The sequence below is a fragment of the Siniperca chuatsi genome, linkage group LG15 (assembly GCF_020085105.1).
Source record: "Siniperca chuatsi isolate FFG_IHB_CAS linkage group LG15, ASM2008510v1, whole genome shotgun sequence".
Taxonomy (NCBI): domain Eukaryota; kingdom Metazoa; phylum Chordata; class Actinopteri; order Centrarchiformes; family Sinipercidae; genus Siniperca; species Siniperca chuatsi.
The window spans coordinates 3,536,874-3,552,633 of record NC_058056.1 but is presented as its reverse complement, the minus strand read 5'-3'; the positions used below and the strand labels follow the sequence as shown (position 1 = coordinate 3,552,633).

General features: G+C 42.4%; 1 protein-coding gene across 4 annotated transcripts in view; it reads right to left on the bottom strand.

Annotated features, from left to right (window-relative positions):
* gabrb1 (gamma-aminobutyric acid type A receptor subunit beta1) overlaps window positions 1-15,760 on the bottom strand; it is a 91,004-nt gene that overhangs the window by 62,020 nt on the left and 13,224 nt on the right. For all 4 annotated transcript variants that reach the window (XM_044166377.1, XM_044166376.1, XM_044166378.1 and 1 more), the window contains one exon: window positions 9,239-9,459. In XM_044166377.1, the coding sequence (XP_044022312.1) occupies window positions 9,239-9,459 (221 nt within the window). The remainder of the gene's footprint in view (window positions 1-9,238; window positions 9,460-15,760) is intronic.

Sequence of the window (15,760 nt, the reverse complement as noted above, 5' to 3'; positions counted from 1 at the left end):
GTAGCAACCAAACTTAAAATGATCTGGAGCCAGAAATGATACAAAAACCATGCACACATAAACTGGTAATTTTAAAAGAAGAATGTGCGAATATGAGAATATGTGCACCTCACGCATACTTAAGACCAAGCATACACACAGTTTTCTAGAGATAGCTATGGGTGATATGATAAGGTGGTGATTAAATATAAAGTGAGAAATGTAATCTTCTGGAAAAACATTGTTTAGGTTGGTTGCCAATTTCACTGATTGTATTATCTTTGCTGCCTACACAGCATTGTGTAAAATGTCAAATCAAAGGTGCATTTATAAACATCATTTTAGATTATTTGTGATGAATTTTATAATTCTTTTTACTTATATTTAAGCCATCATTTCTCTGTATTAATGATCTTTTAATTTCATCCTGAATTGTGAAGCACTTTGTAAAGTTTGTTTCAATATAAGTGCTATAGATCAATCATTGATCACCCTTCTGACGTTAAATAATAATGATTGAGATATCACCAGTATCATCAGTGTTTGAAACGCAGTCGTGGGTTATCTACTTCAGAGAGTGTGTCCCGCAGTCATGGGGACAGATCCTGAGTTGTCTAGGCTCAGTGCAGAGCTCCTGGACATTGAGGGCCTGATCAGCGAACTACTTGACCAGCAGGCTAAAATGCCCCCCTGCTTGGTCGGACTGGATCCTGTTGACCTGGACATCAACCCGCTTGTTGATGACAGCGGAGAAAAGGTTGGTCTCCCCAGTACAAAGTCTCCATTTATTTCATCTTGGGCATCAGTAGTCAAAGGAAAAAAGAGACAGTCACTGCCTCTGTTTGAATCATCAGAGGTGGACAGTGTCCTCCCACTGTCAAAGTTCTTCACTCCACTATGTGAACTTACAGATGACGACAGTGCCCACATGCCTTCTACTGGGACATCTCCTCCGAGAATGAAGCGTGCTCAGCCACATTATCCAGTCTTTCCCAGCCCAATCGGCCAATCATGTCAGACAGAATATAAATTTACAAAAAGAAAGAAAAAAGACATTGGTTCTCAGATGGGAGAGCCGACTCGTTTACAACTGACACATACTCCTCATAGGCGTACATAACTTTAAAACAGAACAGTGATTATCTAGATGGAAAGCATTGAGGGGAGCCTATGGCTTAGTAGTAGAGCAGGCTGTCCACCAATCGGAAGGTCAGTTTTATATCCTTTCCTCCACAAGCCAATAGTGGATTAGTTGCTGCTCTGTACACACAAGATGACACAGAGGGTTCTATTTTCGTAAACCCAGCAGCGTGGCCAGATCATAGTCAAATGTCCAGTGCAGCGGGAGTGTGCCAAACGCAGTTTTCATTTCTTCGTGGCCACTCTCCCTTGGCGCACCAGTGGCGCACTTGGGCACGGGGTGAGTTCAGAAATAATACATTATAATACATTAATGGTGATTTTAGTATCACCTGTGAGATTAGACTGAGGGCCAGCATGGTGATCTTATGGAACAGGCGACTGGATTTACCAGCCAAAATGGTTACTATACATATTTCATTACAATTCTTCCACTGGAGGCAAATGGGCATCTGAAATATTTCATGTATCATAGGAAAAACTAAAAGTGGCAGTACCATGTCAGGGGTAAAGGCACACAAAAATGGGCAGAGGAGATCTGGCCAAAAAGCCAAGCATATTGTTTATTTCAGAAAGATTATAAATGGGAAAATATGCTGAGTATACTTTGTTTTAAAGTAAAAGATTACTCTGCAGACAGATAAGATGTGGTATATCTTCATTACATATTGAAAAGATATATACAGTATATGACATATGAAATATGACAGGATTTGCATGAGCTTGATGAATACACATTTTTTTCTCTACTATTCTCATAATTTGCATCAAAGTTGCTTAAAAAAGTTCAAGTTCCAGATTCAGATGTGATTAGACCTCAGGATGGAGCTTTAATTCCTTTTAATAGTGTTTTTGAATTTACAGAATACATATCTAATGCTTGGAATACAATTTATGATACAGAAAACCTTTTAATTTAAGTCGATTATAGATTAGATTATTTTTATGAACCAAATGGAGAAAAAAGTGGTGTATTGAAATGTATCCTATGTCCTCCTTTAATTATTATGATCACTGATAGTATTTATATTCCTTATTTCCATAAAACTAACCTGAATAATAATAATGCTAGTAATAAAATGTAAAATGGTAAATTTTCAAAAATTCTAAATCTTGCAATGGTAAGAAAACCTTTATAAAATACCTAGAGCCAGACCCACAACAAAAACAAATTTTAGTGGCAATTCTCATTTTGATAATTGAAATATCACAGGACCCCCTAAATTTCTATCTCTCATAGGGGTTACTTAATTTTAGTTTTGGGGCTTGTGCAGACCCCTCTCAGCTTTAACACCCATCTTTGGTCTGTGGGGGAAAACCAAAGAGAACATGAGGAGAACATGGAAAGTCCACATAAAATCACACCCAACAACTGAAATGGTCAGTGACACTATAAACACTGAAACACTGTGACGCCCACTGTATGTTACAGTTATTTGAAATGTCAGAATTAGATGCTGATCCAGGACAGTCCTTGATGTATGCCAAAGCACCTTATTAAAATGTGCAGCTTTGCCTCAAAGCTAAAAAAAAATGTCTCAGCTGAAAACTGTCAAGTCATCATCCCTCTCCCCCTGAAACACAGAATGCCTTTGAACTCAGGACTGAATTATTGACAGTGACCTGCCCACTGTTTCCTCAGTTATCTCCACGAAGCTCACTTCATCATAGCTGGGCTTTGCTGCAGAGGGCATGGCTGTGTGTACACTGCACCAGGAGAGACTTCATAAATGATTTACCAGCTGGTTCTCCCTCAGAGCTCTAGAGAAGACACAGAACACAACACACTCTGATGGAAGCAACACATCCTCATACCTTAAGGACAGAATAGGTCGATTGCCAATGACTCCCAAAACAACATATATGACCGTTCCCTGGAATGACCGGTGGAGAGTACCAGCGACAGGCGTAACGGACCTCATGTATGTAAAATAAGTCACATGACGTTAAACACGTGGTTAATGTTGTGATGGTAGCAGTTTGGTTAGGTTTAGGCAGCAAAACTACTTGGTTAGGTTTAGTAAAATATCATGGTGTGGGTTACTCTTTGGGTACCACTACCTTACAGCATAGGTATCACTCAGCAGTGGTGGAAAATAGATTTACTCAAGAACTGAACTTAAGGATAATTTCGAGATACTTTATTTACTTTACTTGATATATCCATTTTATATTACTTGACTATATTTCAGAGGGAAATATTGTAGTTTTTACTGTACATTTTTTATTTGAGAGATATAATTATTAGTTACTTTATAGATAAAGATAAAAAGCATACTCTATAATAAGCTCATAAAATACAACATATTGTTAAGATTAAACCAGTTGTCCCCAACCATTTGGCTTGTGACCCATATAAAAATCAATGTATGGTTGAAGCTCCTTTGTCATGAGTTGTTAGCCGTTCACCAAAGAGACATTTTCCCTCAAAATTTCTTAATTGTTTAATTTCAATAACTGTTCAAGGCCAAAAGAGGAATCTATTATTTCACAAAAAAGGAAAACATTAGAGAAAAGTCCAAAAATGTAAACAGCTTTATGTATCAGAACTTTGTTTTTTCTTCTTCTCTCTCCCACTAATCATCAACTTAGGAGGGGCCTGACCCCAAGGTTGGAAACCACTGGACAAAGCTACCTGACTGTATCTAAGGTAGTTAAAACTAGCTCCACCTTGAACAGCTACAACAGTAAAATTCTGCTTACAAATTGATACATCAGTATTAAAAATCTAATGTCACATATAATATTATATCAGTCACAGGGAACATTTTTCTGCAGAAAGTACTTTTACTTAAGTAAAGGATCTGCAAACTTCTTTCACTTCTGTGACCTCACCTGCTTTACCAGATCCTAGCTGAAACATAAGGCCGCTTTTAATTGAGCCAGGAATAGCCCACTTTAATCGAGCTGCACCAAGCCATGAACATGCGGGGTTTTTTAAGTTTCTCTGTGTTCAGCTCTCAGTTTTGTTGCCTCTAACTGAAGTTTCAGTCCCACGTTCCTGTTTGTACTTAAAATATAAATATCAACCTTTTTTTTTACGGTTTACTGATCATTTCCCTGCAGTTAGCACTTTGTTTGAGCTGTGTTAGGTTACTGCTAATGTAAACCAAACATTTCCTGCTGCTGCTTTACATTAAAAGTTTTTTATTGGCAAACCAGCGGGAGGCTTTTATTGTGAAGCAGGTTTAGGAAATGCAATGTGAGTTAGATAAGTGAGTTAAATTAGTTAGTTAATTTGTTTAATTTTCTCACCTATGTGACAACCCCTCCTGTATCTATTCTGCCTAACCTGTTTGTGTTTTCTCCTCCCCTAGCAGGAAGTGGACTGGCAAAGTGCAGTTTGCCCATAGTTCCGTCAATTTTATTTATATAGCGCCAATTCATAACAGAAGTTATATCATTGCACTTTTCCTATAGAGCAGGTCTAGACCGTACTCTTTATAATATTATTAACAGAGACCCTGCAAATCCCACCATGAGCAAGCAAGGACCTCAAGCAGAACCAGACTCAAAGGTGGGCGGCCATCCGCAGAGAGAGAAAGAGAGAGAGAGAGAGAGACGGAAGCACAATGCAAATTCCACCTAGAATTTTAAAATAATATGTAGTGGTAATATTAATATTAATAAAGTAATAATAAAAGGGATTATAGTCATAGGAATAATAATGACAATAATAGTAACACGGCCAATAACACCAACTTTAGTTGCAGTTGTCGAGCATCAACGCAAAGCCCCGGTTAAAGGGACAGTTCACCATATCCTTCAGCTCAAGACATTGGCACAAAGGCCAGCAACAATGAATAAGGGGAGTCACGAGCAAATACCTCTCATCTTATCTTACACACTCACCTTCAGATGGAGCAACCAACACAATAATTCAATACAACCACCTACCAACACATTCCCTGAAGGACATAAAGAGCACCTCTGCTCAAAAGGGAGAACACCCACAGAGTTTGCTTATGTTTTCTATATCTTCAGAGACGTAGTTCACAATTTCCCACCCGCCGGCAGGAAATGGACAATTACATGGCCATCATCCTTAATCTGGCCTTCCATTTTGGAGGCAATAGTTTCTACCATATCACATCCACTCTGTCTTCAAAGCTGCAGCCCGTCTTCAGCAGGCCAATGCGGACACATGCCGTGCAGCCCTACCTTGCTCCACATGTGGTGCCCCTTCTCACCCAGCCTCTTCCTGCTCTATTCCTGCCCACACTAAGCAAATTTCCTCCTCGACCCATGCTGCACCAAATGCCAACTTCTCTCCCCCCCAGGTCACCTCAACTTTGCCTTCATATCACTCTCCAGGGGCGAGCCTTATTGACCACACAACATCCATCTGTACACTGACACTACTCCTTCTATCGGGTTTGGGTGTTATCACAATGGAAGATGGTTCGCAGTTGAATGGGCCCTGGAGCTTGCAAGTGAATACCAGGTAGCTTCCTCCACTCTCTTTGAAATGTACCCCATAATAGCCACAGATATTCTGTGGGGCTATGAACGGTCCTGCAAAGCCCTTTCTTGTATACTTCGACAACCTCACAGATGTAGACATAATCAACAATGCCCCATCTATCATGCCGTCCATGCATGCCTAACATGGCACTCCGTTAACACACCTATATTTTCTCCACGCAGCTCGTGTTCCCGATTCCAGTGCCATCGCTGACTCTTTCCTGTTTCCCATTTCAGAAGTACAGAGGCTCGGCCCTTCCGGGGGATTTCTTTAACAGCATATCACCCTCAACCGTCTCATCTTACTTGGAAGTTTGGAAGAGTTTCCTCTACCTTCACTACAGTATAACATAACCACCCGTCCTTTCGATCTCACAACCATGACCCATTTTATTACCCAAGCCCATTTCGTGACAGTCATCAAAACATGTACTGTCAAAGTTGACCCTAGCGGCTTTTATTTAAAATCCTACTCACCTACAAAGCTCTTTATGGTCAGGCACCATTGCATCTTAAACAGCTCTTACTACCCCATTAGAACACTAATGGGGTAGTAAGAGCTGTTCGCTCCCAGAATGCAGGGTTACTTGTGGTTCCTAGAGTCTCCAAAAGTAGAATGGGTGCCAGAGCTTTCAGTTATTAAGCTCCTCTCCTGTGGAATCAGGTCCCAGTTTGGGTTTGAGAGGCAGACACCATCCCACATTTAAGAGTAGGCTTAAGACTTTCCTCATTGATAAAGCTTACAGTTAGGGCTGGCTTGGGTGAGTCCTGAACCATCCCTTAGTTATGCTGCTATAGGCCTGGACTGCCAGGAGACTTCCCATGATGCACCTCCTCTCCCTCTCCATCTGTATGCATTTTTATCCCATTAATGCATGTGACTAACTTGACATGCTCTCTCTCCCGTAGTTTTGTGCTTTCTCGTCTCTCTCCTCTCTCCTTCTGTCGATTTCAGCAGGTATTTCTGCCTCTGGAGCTGCAGAGTCTGGTACTGCTAACAACTGCTACCACAAATTGTTATTATTAGTCTTATTACTATTATTATCAATATTATTCCTGACACTACCATTCATATTATTATTACTTTATTAATATTAATATTACGACTACTAATTGAATTCAATTTATTGTCTTGAAAATTTTCTGTTGCTCCATTAGCGTGACAAGATATTTCCTCCGGGCTGTAAAGTTCTTGTCTGGCAAGAATATTGACACCGTTACTGTTGAAACAAGGTTAGGAATCCGTCCAGCTTATGGAGAGGTCAGCAAAGGATTTTATTCAGAACCCCCATTGGAGATTTCAGAGGGTCATAAACAGTGCTGCAGAGTGTTTGTGAATATCAGGGAGACATTTACCCCATTGTTCTCACTACAGAGACCTTTATAGGCCTACAACATATACGAGAATCCTTTATTCATTTAGATATGTAAATTGTTTAACATAGCCGATTGTTAGTAGCATTATTACTGTTGTTGATTTTAATCATCTAATATTCCTTACAGTATAAATTTATGTACGGATCAGTGTTATTTATGATTACTTAGGCTATATATTTACTTGCATTATTGTTATCTGCACCATAATACACCACATAGCTGCGTAAGAATGTGTATATGTCGATTGTATTGTAAAATAAAAAACAAGCTGCTGCTTTGTGTGATACCACAACACTTTGCTATTAAATTATCCCATATATATTCTAAAGTGTTAGATTTATCACACAGAAAGTGACGGCACATTATATTGCATCTCAACATGTAACTGTTCTATTATTTTATCTTATATGTACAAATGTGGAGGTGCAGCATTTATACACCACTTGATAAAAGACTTACATGTAGGATACACTTGTGCTTCCTTGCTCTAAGCTCCTCCAGAAGCCTCCTCTCTTCTCGCTCCTTGTCACCTTTAGGTGCATTTAAGGGTTAAAAAGATCCTCCATGATGGTGGAGGGGGAAAGATTTCCAGGTCAAGGGAGGAGAGGACGCAAGGAAGCATAAATTAGCACACAGAAAAGCACCCGAGCTGACTGCGGTCATCAGTCCTATCCTCCTGCATACTCTAATGAGGCAAGTTTAGAGTCATGTTCTCCCAGGGTTGAAGGTCATACTTGGAAGAAACCTGATTCTAACAGTACTTGTAATTACTGCCAACACCAAGGGCATTTGAGTGCCCCGCACTCAAAGCAAAATTCAGGTCTAGCTTCAGCCAAGTAAAGTCTAGTGCTTTGGTTGCTACTCAGTTTGTGCAGTTCCTGGGGTTGAGCTGCAGTACAAAACTGTCAGCAAGAAGTCTGACTATTCGGCATTCATCTCTGAAGGGTTTGTGTCACTTCAGGGTCAGATAAAAAAGTTGCAGTGATGATTTTGTGAGATACCGGCTCATTAGACTCCCTTGTGCGTGGGTCAATTTAGCTTTTTTCCTGTGTTACTGAAATTGTTGTCCAAGGGGTTAGGTTTGTTTCCCCTCTTTGTTCTGCTTCACAAAATAAAGCTGGTTTCAGGTTTGGTATCTGGTAAAGTAGCAGTTAGTGTTCGCCCTGAGTTTCCAGTTGAGGGGATGGACATGATCAATGTGTGTAACATGGCTAAACTACTTCCTGTCAAGTCATCCTCAAAGCTATCTGAAAATGTGCCAGTCTGAAGTGTCCCCTTGCTTGTTCAGTAGCACGTCTTGAGCCATGCAACTTGAGGTTAATCAGAAAAAGACTGAAACAAAGTCAACTGCTTTCCTCATACATGTCCCATTGCAGTCCATTTTACACAATGATTTGGTGAAGTAACAAAAGTCACATCCTTCTTTAAAAGGGCTGCTTGAACAAGTTTCTCCTCTTCAGGACCTTGCTTCTCAATGCTTCGCAAGGTAATTTTGTACAAAATGATTTTCTCGTGAGAAAATAGGTTCCTCATTGTGAAAACTTACTGGGTGAACCTGTTCAGATAGTTGTACCCTCTAAGTTCAGAAAGACAGTGTTGAAAACCTTGCATGATGATATGGCAAGTAATTTGAGCATTGAGAGCATTGAGAAAACATATGCTCGCATCCTTCCTCATTTCTTTTGGCCACATTTAAAATGTGATGTTTCCCCCCTCCTGTATCTACTCTGCCTGGCCTGCTCCTTGCAGGCCAGGCAAGGAGCTTCCTTGCAGGAAGTGGACTAGCAGAATGTGGGTTGTTAGCTGGCAAGCCTACAAAGCTGGTCAGTTCAAGCTGCCTTGGTCTTTCTCAGCTCCCTCATGGTTTCCTGTTTTTTTCTTTTAGCACGCAGCAACTTCAAACACTATTTTCCACTCACCCTGACACTCGCATACATTACTGATGTGACTGATTGTTCACATCTCATGGTTTGTTTTGTAAATAGCTTTATTTAATAAATAGTTTCATTTTTGACCTCCAGCCTTTTGTGTGTTCTCCCTTTGTCTGAACTTTGATATAAGTCATGACACCAAATAGCGCATAAAAATGAGGTGGTCTGTCCCGCTTTTGCCCTTTTTAATGGTGTATATCCACAAGGTCCCAGTTTGTAAATACAGTGGAAATACAAGAAGGAACCGCATACCAAAGCCTACCAATGTTGGGAAGCCCCAAGTTACAGGTTAATAAGTCTCTGCAGTTGAAAAGGGCTATAAAGTGAAGAGTGGAAACAGCTCCCACCTGAGACCATAGAGCACGGTTCCATCAGGGTGCAGTCTAATCATCCGGTTCTTCACTGTCACCCCGTGTACGAAGGACTTCTTGTCATTAATGAAGTAGGTGTCAGGGACCCATAGCTGGTCTGCCACCCGGTTGTCCAGAGTGAGGTTGAGCGGAATGCCTGTGTATGAGAGACGCTTGTCTCTCCAGGACTGCTGGAAGTACATGGTGATGGTGTAGTCCTGCGGGAATGACACATGGTGAGAGGAAGATTAGCACATTAACATGAACGGGCTGATGACTCATGGATCTTTTATGCCCTGTGCAATTCCCTGTGTGTTCTTCTTTCTTATATCACTGTACTCAGAGTTTTTGATGTTCAGATTGTGACATATGCGATTAGCAACTACAGGCCGACATCAAACCTTCCTTTTGTAAGTAAAATTATTGCTAAAGTTGTGTATCAGCAATCCAGTAGCTTTGAGAAATTTTAATCTGGATTTTGGCCCTACCACAGCACTGAGACTGCTTTCATTAAGGTCCGGAATGATATTCATTTCAAAACTGATCTAGCGAGGATTTCATTCTTAGGGGCTATGTCCACCAAAGCGTTTTTTCCTGAGGCCAGCATATTTTTTAATTGTTTGCAATGGGAGCACCGCATGTTTACACTTCGCTACACACACCAGCAGTGTGACAAGATGCTGAGCCCTGCACGTTTACTGTTTTTTTCTGGTTGGCGAGAGTTGAAAAACTAATCTTTGGGTAAAACGCTGCACTCGTCACTGTCACTTTTTACCCAGCTGTCCAATCATAGTGGAGGAGGGGCTGAACAAGGACAACAAGGACAGCAATGAAGGAGAAATGAATACTGCTTGTGTCTGTACCAGATGACATCCACAGGCTACCACAATATCAATATGAAAAATAAGCCTTGGAGGAACATTTCATTCGTCATGGGTTTATCAGGTAAGCAGCAGTCAGCTAGAGTCACTTCTGCTCTCTGAGAGTCAGTTACATGAATGTATGTGAATATGGCCCCTGATTGTTTTGGTCGCTCCCACTGACTGAAAACTATGTGTGTGTTAGTGTTGCTGTGTGGCAGTGCCTGAATAGTAGGGTACTTGTGTGTGAGAGAGAAAGAATGTCTGTGCACAGTTGAGTTGTGCGCCATGATTCACAGTCTGGGCTGTCAGAGACAGAGTGCTGCAGCTTTCCATGCAGTCTGTACCTTCTTTTCAAAAATAACTTGTTCCAGCTGCAGCACAGACTGCTGAGGTGGATTATGTTGTGTAACGTTAAGCAGTGAGAACAGTCACCGGCCTGGTTGCTCCACTTCTTTCCACTACTCCTTAGAGAGCTGGAGCTGCCTCCTTCATCTGCCCTTCAGTGGCTCCTGCCACCACATCAGCCTGAACTCTTCAACTGTTCCTGATGCAGCCCTGTGCTCAGCACAACCACCTACTCCAAAAATCCACTGGAACTACTGTTGCTCCTCCACATTTTCATCCCATCATAAAGTTAAGACAGCCCATATGATAAATAAGTATGTTTTCCAGTCACTGTCACAACTTCCACTTTTCTGAGTTGAATAATCTGACAGCTGCAACACATGCTACATCACAGTATGACCAATGATTCTTTACAATGACTTGTAAAATGTCAATACTGCAAACAAGTTTTACACTTGATAAAGTCAACAAACATAACATTTACAAATAGAAGCACAAAGTAGTGTACTGTAGTTGGATGGGTGCTCTGTTTTCCTCATAGTAACCCATAACACTCACAAATCAGGTACTATAGTGGTACAGAATGCAGTAGAAATTGTAATACAAAACACAATGCATGTGTTTTTAATTTGTTGTATGTATTAGGGGTGTAACACACAGTTACTATCTACCTCTGCAGGCCGAAAAAATGAAGAATGTAGACCCATAACACAGTGGCGGCAGCAGTAGCTTCAACATCTACAGCGACAGCAGTACTTGCCATTATGCAGCAACAGGTGGAAGGAGGAGAGGTGGCTGGCCATGGCCACTGCCAGGTGGCAGAGGAACAGGAAGTGGAGCAGGTGTGACAGGGAAGCCAAGAAATGAGGAGAGTGTAGTTGACAGTAAGAAGCGGTAAGCAGGGAGTAGCATGCAGGGAAACAGGGACTCTCAGGGAGGTAGTGTGTGTGCCATGCCATGATGACAATTATGAATGATGACTAATTCAATTAATGACGGTTATAATAAGAAGATCACATAATTGTAAAGCTGATTATAAAGTGAGATTGTCAGCTACTGCTGGTGATCACTCAGTCAGTCAATGCCAAATAGCGTAGCATAAGCTCTTTAGCATTGTTTGTGTAGCCTAGCATAGTTCCCTAATGCTTTCGCAACTTCGGGCAGACTATTCTGATGTTAACTAGCTAGCGATAGTGTTGGCTAAGCAGTGAGTAACCTAAGTCCATATCGTATCATAACATTAAAATTATTAGGCTAAGGATTCCCTTGATAAAGATGCGCAACAAGGCAATATAATATGTTACATCTGTTACTTGTACTTAAATTTTATTAAAAAATTTGGAACGATACTTCGACTTCTAGCAGAGCTTTTTCTTTGACATCTACTTGAGTATGAATATTGTGTACTCCACAGCCACCTCTGATCACCAAGGTGAGTCAAGAGCAAGTGAGTACACTGGTCCACTTGTCCATGGCACTTACTAATAGTATAAAAATAATATAATAGAATAGTACAGTACGCATATTTAAGGGGACTGCAAGGATGGTGTACTGGTGGGTGATGTTCGACCGACATCACATGATGATCTAGGCGGCATGCTAGGGCCGATTTTTTTGTCCTAGTCCAGCCCTATATATATATATATATATATATATTGTATATACTAAAACTAAGGCTCACAATGTTCCATCAACATGGTTCTTATATCCCTGGAAAACTGACACTCTCCTCTAACAAGAGATACATGCCTAGCTAAGACATTTAGTAGCTATTTCATATGCATTTAAATAAAGGGATGAAAACTGAGCAAAAACAGTGACTGAGACAGATTGCTAAGGAAGTCTTGGAAGGACGGATGGACAGACGACAGATAACTACTGAGTAAAAGTGATAATGCTGTTACAAATGGACAAATGGATTGGTTTGTTTGGTCAAAAGTGGAATGAAAAAGATACAAAAATCCAGATCATTGTCAGCGTTGTATTGTAAACACCCCATTTAAGATCCCTTGCATGCCGATTGGTTCTGAGGGTGGAGTAAGAGACAAGGACAGGTACAGAATAAAAAGAAAAGGGCTGATCATTAGCAGAATGTGCAATGGTGGAGGTTGTCATGGATGATTTCATTAAACGAACTATGTGTTATGGATTTACCATATAACCAGCCTGTGCACTTCAGAATCAGAATCGGAATATTGCACAATTATTTCAAGTATGGCAGAGATGTAATGATCAATGTCCAGTTTAGTGACTTAGGGTCGTACAGACTAACACTTAGAGGGAGGAATTAAAGAGTTTGATGGCCACAGGCAGGAATGACTTCCTGTGTGGTGCTTTTTGGGGGGATGAGTCTTCCGCTTCTGTTGGCGTCCGCTACCCTTAACCTGCTGCCCCAGCATGTAACAGCATACAGGACAACACTGGCCACCACAGACTCATAAAACATCTTCAGCATTGTCCGGCAGATGTTGAAGGACCTCAGCCTCTTCAGAAAATAGAGGTGGTTCTAGCCCTTCCTGTACAGAGCTTGAGTGTTCTTAGCCCAGTCCAGTTTATTGTCCATATGTATTCCCAGGTACTTGAATTCCTCTACCATGTCCACACTGACCCCCTGGATGGAAACCGGGGTCACTGGTGCCTTGGCCCTCCGTAGATCCACAACCAGCTCCTTAGATTTTGTTGCATTGAGCTGCAGATGGTTCTGCTCACACCATGAGACAAAGTTCCCCACCACAGTCCTGTAGTCAAAAAACATGATCCTCACCGTGCTTGCCGGCTTGTCCAGGTGGGTGTGGATACGGTTAAGCAGGAAGATGATGGCATCCTCAACACCCAGCCGGGGCTGGTAGGCGAACTGAAGGGGGTCTAAGAGGGGTCTGACCATGGGCCGCAGCTGTTCCAGCACTAGTCTCTCCAGGGTCTTCATTATGTGGGAGGTCAGTGCCTGTCTGTAGTCCTTGGAGCCAATGGGACGCGGCGTCTTCGGCACAGGAATGAGGCAAGATGTCTTCCACAGAACAGGGACCCTTTGAAGACTCGGGCTCAGGTTGAAGACATGTTGAAGGACTCCACATAGCTGGGGGGCACAGGCTTTTAGCACCCCGGGGCTAACTCCATCGGGGCCTACAGCCTTGTTTGAGTGGAGTTTCATCAGCTGTCCTCTCACCTGGTCAGCAGTCAGGCACACAGCAGAGGTTACAGGTGGGGGAGGGGGGGGAGTCATTAGTGTGAAGAGGGCCGTTAGCCTGATGGGGAGGGGGAAGCAGAGTACTCAGAGGAGCTTGAGGGCCGACAGCAGCTGAGTTAGAGGGGGGATGAGCAGGAGCCGGTGTGTCGAATCTGTTAAAGAACAGATTAAGTTCGTTGGCCCTGTCCACGCTGCTTTCAACTCCTCTGTTGCCAGTCGGTCTGAAGCCAGTTATGCTCTTCATGCCACTCCAGACCTCTCTCTTCAGCTAGGTAGCTGAACACACTTTTGATCACAGACTTTGCTTTGTGGTACCACAAAGCTAAGTCTGTTGCTCTTCCAGCGTGTTAAGACTTTCCTAGGAAAATTAAAGGTCAAGTGATATGCCTTCCTGTAGTAAAGGGATTACAGTGGAAAAGACATTGAGCAGTGTGTGGCACTAGGCTTTGAAGAGGTGATGATGTCATAGCTGTGCACTGGGATTTCATGCGCTGTATAGGAAAGCGGACAAGGAGACTTGGTGGTGGAACGAGGAAGTGCAGGAGTGTATACAGAGAAAGAGGTTAGCTAAGAAAAAGTGGGACACTGAGAGGACTGAAGAGAGTAGACAGGAGTACAGGGAGATGCAGCGTAAGGTGAAGGTAGAGGTGGCAAAGGCCAAACAAAGAGCATATGAGGACTTGTATGCTAGGTTGGACACTAAAGAGGGAGAGGTGGATTTGTACAGGTTGGCCAGACAAAGAGATAGAGATGGGAAGGAAGTGCAGCAGGTTAGGGTGATTAAAGATAAGGATGGAAATGTATTGACAGGTGCCAGGAGTGTGATGGGAAGATGGAAGGAGTACTTTGAAGAGTTGATGAATGAGGAAAATGAAAGGGAACGAAGAGTAGAAGAGGTGACTGATGTGGAGCAGGAAGTAGCAAAGATTAGCAAGAGTGAAGTGAGGAGGACGTTGAAGAGGATGAAGAGTGGAAAGGCAGTTGGTCCTGATGACATACCTGTGGAGGTATGGAAGTGTCTAGGAGAGGTGGCAGTAGAGTTTCTGACTAGTTTGTTTAACAAGATCTTGGAGAGTGAGAGGATGCCTGAGGAATGGAGGAGAAGTGTACTGGTGCCAATTTTTAAGAACAAGGGAGATGTGCAGAGCTATGGCAACTACAGAGGAATAAAGCTGATGAGCCATACAATGAAGTTGTGGGAAAGAGTAGTGGAAGCTAGGCTAAGGGCAGAGGTGAGCATTTGTGAGCAGCAGTTTCATGCCTAGAAAGAGTACAACAGATGCCGTATTTGCTTTGAGGATGTTGATGGAGAAGTACAGAGAAGGTCATAGGGAGTTGCATTGTGTCTTCGTAGATTTAGAGAAAGCGTATGACAGGGTGCCGAGAGAGGAGCTGTGGTATTGTATGAGAAAGTCTGGAGTGGCAGAGAAGTATGTTAGAGTGGTGCAGGACATGTATGAGAGCTGTAAGACCGTGGTGAGGTGTGCTGTAGGTGTGACAGAGGAGTTCAAGGTGGAGGTGGGTCTGCATCAAGGATTGGCTCTGAGCCCCTTCTTGTTTGCTCTGGTGATGGACAGGCTGACAGATGAGGTTAGACAGGAAGCTCCATGGACTATGATGTTATGACATTGTGATTTGTAGTGAGAGCAGGGAGCAGGTGGAGGAAAATCTAGAGAGATGGAGGTCTGCTCTGGAAAACAGAGGAATGAAGCTTAGCCGGAGTAAGACAAAATACATGTGTGTCAATGAGAGGGACCCAGGTGGAACGGTGAGGTTACAGGGAGCAGAAGTGAAGAAGGTGCAGGACTTTAAGTACTTAGGGTCAACGGTTCAGAGCAATGGAGACTGTGGAAAAGAGGTGAAGAGGCAAGTGCAAGCAGGTTGGAATGGGTGGAGAAAAGTGTCAGGTGTGTTGTGTGATAAAAGAGTATCAGCAAGAATGAAAGGAAAGGTGTTCAAGACGGTGGTGAGACCAGCGATGTTATACAGCTTAGAGACAGTGGCACTGAAGAAAAGACAAGAGGCAGAGCTGGAGGTAGCAGAGCTTAAGATGTTGAGGTTCTCTTTCGGAGTGACAAGGATTAACGGGATCAGGAAAGAGTACATCAGAGGGACAGCTCATGT